The sequence below is a fragment of the Engystomops pustulosus genome, chromosome 1, assembly GCF_040894005.1.
Source record: "Engystomops pustulosus chromosome 1, aEngPut4.maternal, whole genome shotgun sequence".
In the NCBI taxonomy this organism is placed as follows: Eukaryota; Metazoa; Chordata; class Amphibia; order Anura; family Leptodactylidae; genus Engystomops; species Engystomops pustulosus.
The window spans coordinates 244,292,582-244,303,620 of NC_092411.1; the positions used below are offsets into that span (position 1 = coordinate 244,292,582).

General features: G+C 47.3%; 1 protein-coding gene across 1 annotated transcript in view; it reads right to left on the bottom strand.

The window, feature by feature from the left end:
* WWC2 (WW and C2 domain containing 2) overlaps positions 1 to 10,445 on the bottom strand; it is a 113,945-nt gene extending 103,500 nt beyond the window's left edge. The window contains exon 1 of the mRNA XM_072123366.1: positions 10,077 to 10,445. Coding sequence (XP_071979467.1) covers positions 10,077 to 10,204 — 128 coding nt within the window. The 5' untranslated portion in view covers positions 10,205 to 10,445. The remainder of the gene's footprint in view (positions 1 to 10,076) is intronic.
* Positions 10,446 to 11,039: the final 594 nt, after the last annotated feature.

Sequence of the window (11,039 nt, forward strand, 5' to 3'; positions counted from 1 at the left end):
CCAGTTGTATACAGCACAGCCCCCAGTAGTATACAGCACTGCCCCCAGTAGTATACAGCACTGCCCCCAGTAGTATACAGCACTGCCCCCAGTAGTATACAGCACTGCCCCCAGTAGTATCCAGCCAGCCCAGCATTAATAGAAAATAATAAACTTATATACTCACCCTCCGGTGGCCCCGACCTGCAGCGCTGCTCTCCCGATGTCCGCGTGGGTACTCTTCTGGCTTCGGCGCCCGTCTTCTGTCTTCACTAACTTCGTGCCGGGCGCCGCCAGTGTTCTCCCCTGGACGCCGCCTAGTATGACGTCAGCAGCGGCGCGTCATACTAGGCGGCGTCCAGGGGAGAACACTGGCGGCGCCGGGGAAAAGCATGGCGGCGCCCAGCAGAAGAAAGAAGACTGCACGGAAGACGATCCGCGCGGACATCGGGGCCAACGGAGGGTGAATATGCACCCCAATGTCTTTTTGAGGCTGCCGGCAGCCATCGCTGTGCAAACACCCGCGATCGGTGCTAGCACCGATCGCGGGTGTTACCGGTAAGCCTTTGCTGCAATATGCAGCAAAGACTTACCGGCTATGGAGAGGGCTCAGCCCGTGAGCCCTCTCCATGCACCGGGACCCGCCGTATAAGACGATTACCGGCGTATAAGACGACCCCAGAGAAGACAGAAGATTTTTCTGTCTTCAAAAGTCGTCTTATACGCCGGTATATACGGTATCTACAGGATAGGATGTTCCAGTACGGAGGACCCCTCTAATCACAGAATAGGAGTCCCCAACCTCCTCCCCTTAAATTCAGGTAGGATATGTATGAGTGGAGCTTTAGCATAGGATTAATGGAAACAGCTGAAACCGTCCTACACTAGAACTCTTAATTGGGGAAATGTTTTAATTGTTGAAATTCAAATTTCTCCATGTGGTCAAAGAAAGAGGAAGAATGAGGTGGCTCGAGGCTATCAGACACTTACCACATATCCTACAGATCGATCAGGGGTTGTGTTCTCACTCCTGACCTATGGCTACAGTTCACAGACGATCCAAACTTAGCCGTGGTCCGTCTTGGTAAACCTTCTGATTAAAATACTATAAAAAGGTGCATTTCCAAAGGTCGGTAAACACTGGCGAAGCCAAAAGTATTTATCAGTTTTTACTTTCCAATGAATGTATGTATGAGGCTTTAACGTGGCTATCTCTCCATGTATATTTGCACAGTGACGGAAAAATGTGATTAGGGCAATGATAATAAAGACATAAAATACACAAAAGTGTCACATAAAAGTTTCCCTGATAACACCTGACTGCCTATTCATCCAAAGCCATTTATGAGCCAAAGCCAAACAGCATTGTTAGAGCAATTCTTAAAGGTTTATGGCACATAAAGGTGCAGTTTCAGCTCTGCGGGAAGCCCGAGGATGCGTGTGCCTCTGTATACAGGCCTGTGCACTATATTCGTATATATCCATACAGAAATGACTATGTCACACCTTAAAGCAATGCCTATAGAAAAGAGTATTTCAGTACATAAATGGATGTAACGCTCATGATGAAGAGCCAAGGAGTGTACACAAAGTTTTACACAGGATTGTGTCCCAAGTTGTATCATACATCCAATGACTTCTCGGTCCTTTCCGTAGTCAATATAGTGAACATGCCAAATGGAGGTTTTAAAAAGGAGTAAAAGCATTGTTCCAGGGTCAGGTGACTGCGGTCATAGTGCAGTGTAAGGTTAGCCGTGTTATAGAGCACATTCCAGTCACAGGTATGTCACCTCGCCACTGACACATCGCTGCCTATTCTGTGTAACCACAACATACACATAGCAGCTTGTTTACCCTGCTGTGTCACATGCCAGGAATGCACGGCATATTACACAAGGTGCTTCTCCGAAACCTTAGAAGCCACTCGCTGCAGCCTCGGCGTCCTAAAACACAGCCGCTCACTGCAGCCTCGGCGTCCTAACACACAGCCGCTCACTGCAGCCTCGGCGTCCTAACACACAGCCGCTCACTGCAGCCTCGGCGTCCTAAAACACAGCCGCTCACTGCAGCCTCGGCGTCCTAACACACAGCCGCTCACTGCAGCCTCGGCGTCCTAAAACACAGCCGCTCACTGCAGCCTCGGCGTCCTAAAACACAGCCGCTCACTGCAGCCTCGGCGTCCTAAAACACAGCCGCTCACTGCAGCCTCGGCGTCCTAAAACACAGCCGCTCACTGCAGCCTCGGCGTCCTAAAACACAGCCGCTCACTGCAGCCTCGGCGTCCTAAAACACAGCCGCTCACTGCAGCCTCGGCGTCCTAAAACACAGCCGCTCACTGCAGCCTCGGCGTCCTAACACACAGCCGCTCACTGCAGCCTCGGCGTCCTAACACACAGCCGCTCACTGCAGCCTCGGCGTCCTAACACACAGCCGCTCACTGCAGCCTCGGCGTCCTAACACACAGCCGCTCACTCTAGCCTCGGCGTCCTAACACACAGCCGCTCACTGCAGCCTCGGCGTCCTAACACACAGCCGCTCACTGCAGCCTCGGCGTCCTAACACACAGCCGCTCACTCTAGCCTCGGCGTCCTAACACACAGCCGCTCACTGCAGCCTCGGCGTCCTAACACACAGCCGCTCACTGCAGCCTCGGCGTCCTAACACACAGCCGCTCACTGCAGCCTCGGCGTCCTAACACACAGCCGCTCACTGCAGCCTCGGCGTCCTAACACACAGCCGCTCACTGCAGCCTAAAAAAACAAAAAAAACAAACAAAAAAAACAGCCATGCAGCTCAGAGTTTGCAAATAAGCAAGCTCTAAAGCAAGCTTCTTGATATGTAATGAAGTAAGCAATCTAAAATAAAAATATTGATGCATAGTTATTAGTTTGTGTCCACATTGGAGATGTGTGGTAAATCTGAATATTACAAAGAGGGAAAACTACAGTAAAAGTCTGCAGACCAAATTGAAAGACACAAGTAACTAGTGATCAAGCAGTAACATATTAATATTATGGATGCAATGGGCAGTAGCACAAGGCTGTCAGAACACCCATTAAAAGGTGGGTACTGCTCTGTAAAGATTATAAAGAAACCCTCATACTTGCGGTCCTGCTCTAAACACACATGTATTCAAGATATCTTTCAGGACCTTTGAAGACACAATTTCCATACAACCTTGGGCCCACCTTAATCTGCCTCAGCTACCAAGTTGAATTGTATCACAATGGGGGACATTTACTATGGCGTTTCCGCCAGTTTTGTGGCGCTCTCACCACATATTCTGCTCTCAGACTTATTTATTAGCTGGCGGCGCCAGATAAAATGACTTTTTCCGTCTGCTCCGACTCTTCTCCGAAAAGGGGCGTGGCTTTGGCGAAGTGGAAACTCAGACACAATTAATATGTGTCGCAGCCCTTTTTGGGCGCTGTAAACCGGCGGAAAGTAGACCAAAAGAAAACTGGTCTAGCAGGGACTGTTGGACACATTTCTGGTGCTAGGGACAGATTTTGGTCCCAGGGACAGAAAATGGTCTCGGCGCCAGAAATGTCTCTGCACAGCTCTACAATATTAAATGTGTATCTTCTTTCCCAGAGCAGGTCGGTAACAAAGCCGAGTGCAGACACCGACACTTTAAGTAAATGTCCGCCATGTGTTTCTGGTACAAACAATGGATTGTCCTGGTTCCAAGGTAAGAGATCCAACACAGATACTGTTAGAATTGCAGATATTATTAAGGCATTTTAAATCTGCCCACAAACATGTTTGAATAAGATTGTCTACCCCAAATGCATAAGCAGCAGCCCCCCCCCCCAAAAAAAAAACCCCCCACAATTTTAATATCCCTTAACAATTTGAATTATAAGAGTAATAGAGCAGGATCATTGGATCCATCACATGAAAATCAGGATCTACTAGTATTTGAAGATCTCCAAGCACCGCTGGAACCAAGATATCGGTGCAGATTTATCAAGCTGCCTGAAAGTCAGAATATTTCTAGTTGCCAATCACAGCTCACTGTCTGTACTTGTCTTTGCCTCTAACCAGAGGCACCAGAACATTATATTGGTGATCCATATGTTTCTAGGACCCCAAAGACACAATATTAGAACAGGGAAGATGGGATCATTACAATATTGTTTAACACTAGTGTGGATCCCTAGATGTTGCACCTAAGAGTGTGGCTATATAGCTATACATGAAACCAATTGTCCTCAAAGGGAGAATCCCTTTCAGCAAAAGAAAGCCAAACTGAAAAATATATGCCAATGTAGAAAACTTTATTACATACAATACATTAAAAATTATTTAAAAACATCAAGGTGATAGCAGAGGAGGAAACAGGGCATCACCGGACAAAATGTGGAAAAAAGTGGGTACATAAATAAAGGGGTATAGACTGAACTTGAGTGTGGGCAATCAGTATAATAATGTCACATGCAAGGTAAAGTACAAATGTCCAACCGACCAAATTCCCAACACAAAGCTACAACATTGTGCAAGTCTTACCCTAGTATTAGAAGTCACACTCCACTGTCCGGGAAGGTGCTCCACATTTTGTCCGGTGATGCCCTGTTTCCTCCTCTGCTATCACCTTGATGTTTTTAAATAATTTTTAATGTATTGTATGTAATAAAGTTTTCTACATTGGCATATATTTTTCAGTTAGGCCGGCGCCACACGTAGCGCTTTGTCTGCGCTTGCAAACGCAGACAAAGTCGCGCCCACCGGGGCGGGCCTCGGCTCGATCGCATTGGCGTTTCTATGGAAACGCCTGCGATCGGGAACGAGACGCCGGTGTTTTGCCTTTGGCTTTCTTTTCCTGAAAGGGATTCTCCCTTTCAGGACAATTGGTTTCATGTTTCTAGGATACATTTTCTCCTGACATATACAAACTACTGTACTTATATTCCCCAAGAGGTAACAATTCACTAATGTATTTTCCTTTAGATGCTTATGAATATATTGACAGCTGGGTGCTACCCATCTTCCAGATTCATGTTTTCTTATGCAGTTTTTACCACCATAAACAGAGAGGACAGACACACATCTCTTATTTAATAAACTTCTAGTTTTGGTATAAAAAAAAAACTGCATAAATAACCTAAACATTTAAACACTTATTCTTAAATAGCACCCATTGGTCCATATTATTATTTGTGGGTACAGGTAAAAGCACAATACAAAGTGCAGGCATTTACTAAAGCCACAGAGATCTAAGAGAGGACGCTGACCACAGCCTCATACACATAGATCCCAGCTACACAACATAGGCTGCTGCCATATACAGGCAGTCCCCGGGTTACATACAAGATAGGGTCTGGAGGTTTGTTCTTAAGTTGAATTTGTATGTAAGTCGAAACTGTATATTTTATAATTGTAGATCCAGACAAAAAAAAATTTGGCCCCAGTGACAATTGGAGTTTAAACATTTTTTGCTGTAATGGGACCAATAATTATCAATAAAGCTTCATAACAGACATATTACAGATGATTATTGCAGTCTGGGACTATAGTAAAGCATTCAGAAAGCTTCACCAGAGGTCAGAGGGGTCTGTCTGTAACTATGGGTTGTCTGTAAGTCTGGTGTCCTTAAGTAGGGGACCGCCTGTACCAGGGGTTCCTGTGGCATGGCCTGAATGTATCACTATATTGATTCTATTCCTCCATGACATAAATACACAGCCACATATATTTGGATGTACACTAAAGATATTCATCACACAAATATGCTGCGTGAGATAGTGAGTCAGACTTTAAGATTTCTGTGTGTCCCAGTTAATAAGAACTACAAACTGGACAGGACAGAGGAAGCAAATCTGATTGTGGGGGTCTGAATTCTAGGACTGCCACTGATCACAAAAATAGCCCCCAAAAGTCCGCAAGCACCAGGGTGCACTATATAAATAAAGGAATTAATGGAGCAACAAGAGGCATGCTCAACTTGTGCGTCATTCAATAAATGGGTCCCCATTCTTCCAAACAGTGGTGGTCCCTTATCATGTTCGTGGCAGGTCCCAACAGATCAGTACTTGGTACAACCCATATAAATCTCCAATGTATTTAATTTCATCTCGGTACCCATCTGTCTGCCTATGACCACGGACCACCCATCTGACAGTCAGAAGCCTGGCTACATAATTTCAGAGTAGTTTTAGTAGCCATGTATGCTAATTAGGCAGAGACAGGCAGATTGGCGGCACCCATTTCACTGTAGAGATTTAAAAAATAAGGACACTGATTTGGGAATGTAAGAGCCAAAGAAAAAATTCCAAAAATGTTCCAGAATCAGAGCAGCAGCATCTTTTTATAGATGCAAAGAGTTGGAGTTCTGTGGGGGATGGGGGTCTTCTTTAAGGTATAAAGAGTGAAAATTGATCCTTCATACCACATTGAAGGAAAAGACATACATTAGTAAACGTTGGCACCATTGCATGGGTTAGGGAGAATGGCTGGGACTCCACTTCAAACATCTCCAAATAAGATCAGAAAGTAACATGCTATTACCTGTAAAAAATAGTAACAGTCCTATTATCATGATCACTTATAGATAGCTTCATAATAGCAGACCTAGCGTGGAACATTGAGGTACATAACTTTAGCCTAATCTAGCACAGCAGCATTAGGGTGCGTTCCCAATTTTAGTTTTTCTGATGTAATCCAGAAATCCATTGTAATCCAAAAGCAGGTTTGGATTATAACATACATATTGTGCTACTGCTCCTCTTTTTTCACTCCACTTCTAGTTTGGGCATCAAAAACTGCATCTAAAAAACTGCATGTGAAAGCACGCTTAGAAGAGTCTAGAGGTATCGTATAAAGTTCATTTTGTAGTAGTAAACTGCCTGCTCCAGAGGTACATGACAGAGATAGAGACTTGTCACATATCTCATGCAGATATATCAAAATGCAGCCACATAGCACAAGAGGGCAATAACATAAAAGGAAGTTACTAAAGAGCGCACCAAAGGCCTATGGCAGTGGTGGCGAACCTATGGCACGGGTGCCAGAAGTGGCACTCAAAGCCCTCTCTGAACGAACCCTAGTGCAAAGGTCACCATTCAGCAAGACCTCCTCCTGCAGTCACAGGCAGCCAAGGACGTGCCACGTTCAGCGCCATTTTAAAGTGACTTGAAGTGCAGGAAGATCAAGGAGGTGTGGACAGAGCCGGATTATGATTGTAGCCCTTTCTCTGGACCTGCGATACATCATGTTAAGGGGACCTTGAACAAGAATGATAATTCAAATTTCTCCTTCTTTCTACTGTATTGGTGTCCTCAGGATGCCAATACATTTAAAAACCTGGGAGTTACTCTAATTGGCACTTTGTGAAACACATGTGGCTTTTGCTTGTAGTTTCGGCACTCAGTCCCTAAAAGGTTCGCCATCACTGGCCTATGGCTTTGTGAGTTACAATTTTACGTGTTATTGTTAATAGATATCTGGAGATTGATGGGTCATCACTGCTGGATAATAAGTTGAAATGGATGGTCCTTATGCATCGCTCATTCATGTCACTAGATTGTAGCTGTGCACAACCCAACATTATTAGGCTAGGTTCACATTACGTTTTGTGCCATACGTTGAGGGAGGAATGTACATCGGCAGTAGCTGGTGATTGGCTACTAGCGGTGTATGGGGTGTGACATATGGATAGTGACATCACTCCTGCTGAGACATATGCGCTCATGCACGCCTAGAGGAGGGATACAATACCCTGCATACACCGCTCTGGGCTTCTATTACCTCCGCTGAGAGAATACGTCGCAGGAGGGAGCAGGATGGAAAGAAATAGCTTGCCATGTCTTTCCATTCCTGCCTTTTTCAGTACATGCGATGTATAGTGGTCAGACAGAGCCATCAACTATGCCTCTATTTGGCAGCATATGGCAATGTGTACTCGTCGGGAGCTTTCCTGACCCATATGATGAGCGTATACAAAAAACACAAGGCGAGCCCAGTCCAAGGCTACATTCACACAAACGTATGGGGGGGCCGATATACAGCGGCGCCCAACGGGACCGGTAAAGTGCAGCACACGTGCGGCACCGTACCGCTCCATACCCTGTAGGAAGATAGTGTCTATCTTTCTACAGAATACGACACCATGCACCATATATTCCTATGTAGTGGTGTGCAACGGCGGTCTGAATGTAGCCTCAAAACAATGAGATATATTGTGTGATCTAAAGATGTGGAACAGATTCAATCCTGAAAATCAGAAAGTCCTTTCACAAACAAAAAGAATCTTTTCAGGGAAAGGATTTTATGATAGAGCAATAAATGCAAACTGTAATCCACTTTCGTGATCCAAACTTGTGTCCATATCTTCTGCCTGGAAGTAATGTATCGTCTGGACGGTTTCCGGACTTCTTTTGATACATTGTTGCTAGAATGAATTTAGTTCTGAGTAGTTACAGTATCTCGTGGATATGTTCACACCGAACAGAAATTGCAGCAATAAAAAAAGTGAGTATACCCCAAAAATTAAAGCCCAAGGCCACATAAAGCAGAGGACTGGTTATACATCACAATAACTGGTAATAACGCCCGTAATATATACTTATTATATATAACATTCTACAGTGTATATGAAAACCAAACCCACTGGTAATATCACACATCTGCTCATAGTAGTGATGACAGTAAATAACCAGAAGAGGACTATTTTTCTTTAGGCCCTCCCTTCACACATACATTTCACGTATTGACAGGTGTCAAATGGTTTCACACACAGCAGCTTTTCACAGTTTTTTGCCCGACGTTTACTTCTGTTGCAACCACGTTCATTTACCAAATCTGAAACAAAGACTTCTAGGCAAAGGCCTCAGTGATCCCAGTCATGACAGCAGTTGTGTGCCAGCAGCAGCTACAGAGCCATGAGGAATCCTGTGACACTGGTATGTGCAGTAACATGCTAGGGTATCTAAGTGCCACGAGGTGCCTCGGATGCGGGTTGTATGCAAGTACTACGCCGTGCCCTGGTGGGCCAGTATGCACCAAGCTCTGTGCAGCGCTGCGTAATCTGGAGGCGCTATATAAAGAATTATTATTATTATTGTGCAAGGACCAGGACGTGCCTCGGCGTGCCGGCGTGCAGGGACCAGGACGTGCCTCGGCGGGCCGGCGTGCAGGGACCAGGACGTGCCTCGGCGGGCCGGCGTGCAGGGACCAGGACGTGCCTCGGCGGGCCGGCGTGCAGGGACCAGGACGTGCCTCGGCGGGCCGGCGGGCAGGGACCAGGACGTGCCTCGGCGGGCCGGCGGGCAGGGACCAGGACGTGCCTCGGCGGGCCGGCGGGCAGGGACCAGGACGTGCCACGGCGGGCCGGCGGGCAGGGACCAGGACGTGCCACGGCGGGCCGGCGGGCAGGGACCAGGACGTGCCTCGGCGGGCCGGCGGGCAGGGACCAGGACGTGCCTCGGCGGGCCGGCGTGCAGGGACCAGGACGTGCCTCGGCGGGCCGGCGTGCAGGGACCAGGACGTGCCTCGGCGGGCCGGCGTGCAGGGACCAGGACGTGCCTCGGCGGGCCGGCGTGCAGGGACCAGGACGTGCCTCGGCGGGCCGGTGTGCAAGGACCAGGACGTGCCTCGGTGCACTACGAGGTTCCTTAGGACTAGTATGACAATGAATGTACGCTGGGGTTATCCTGTAGTACACAATGGCGCTCCAGTCCCTATGGCACACGTGTATACAACCCTGCAGCATCTCTCCCCTGGCGCAGCACACATTATACTTTCTAGATAATATTATTATGAAGCGCTTGGAGGGTGAAGGGCAGCACAACAGTTTTGGGAGTGTGGGAAAGCATTGCCCCCTCCTCCAGGCCCAGCTCTATGTTGCCTCACCACATTTTTTCCCTCACATTCCTGAGGAGACTCCTCCCCCCCATTACCCAAAGTGACTGCTCCATGTGAGCCCCCCCTGGCCGGTGCTGCCACCTCCCCCTGCCCTGCCTGTCTTTCTTCCCAAACTCCCTCCCCCAGGCTCCGGGCTCACATACAACTTCACCGTCCGACAGCTGTACAGTGTAACAGTCCATATGTACAGGGCGGGAGGGGGCTGCGCACCACGGGGTGTCTCTGGTGTCACCTACCTGTCCCGGGGGTCGATCCAGCTGGTCTGCCTGGTGTTGTGGTCGATGTAAAACACCTTCCCGTCGTAGTCTCTGGCTTCTTCCCAGCCATCCGGTAGAGGCAGCTGCCCATTCCCCTTCCTAGGCATAGTGATCAGCCCCTGCTAACTCCTCCATAAGTACACAAAGGGGCAGGAGCGGGCAGCGGCGGCGGCACGGGCAGCCCCTAGTGCAGGGCACACGCACCCTCGGCTCTGCGCTGCGCCATGTCTGGGGGCTCCCGGCTCGGGGTTCGCACAAGCAGCACGGAGCCGTCTGGAGTAGGATCCGGGGAAGCCAATAACCTCGGCCTGTTCCCAGCCACAGGCTCATTAGCATGAGATTAGCATCCGTCTCATCTGCATGCACATTCCACACTCCTGCATTCCACAGCGCTAACCCCTTGTGTGCCGGCTCACACTGCAGTGCCTGCAGGGAGGGAGAGAAACCCCATCGTGTAGCTCCAACATGTTCTGCAGCGCTGTACACAGCCCCACTCACTATCCACAACCCTCACAGCAATTTTCCTATTGCCTTTCCTAAAAGCTAGAACTTTTTCTTATTTTATTCATTGTACATTACTTTATTTTGTGAAACGAGTTGTACTTTTTGACAACGAGCATTTGTGTTGACTATAATTTATTGACTTAATCTTATTAAATCTGGACCGGATGATAAGAAACACAATTCTTGTGATCAATTTTTTTGAAACACAAAACTTTAAAAGTTTTGTGTCAAAGTAAAAATGATCACAAGAATCATTTGAAACAATGAATCCAATTTTGGTACAAAACACAACAAGAAAAATAATACCCACACCCGAGCAGAAATGAGACATTTTTTTTTTCAATTTTGCACAGTTTATCATAACAGGTCAGTAAAATTTGGATGATAAGTGATTTATAAATTTGTTTTGTTAGTGTCATACAATGAAAATCTACCATC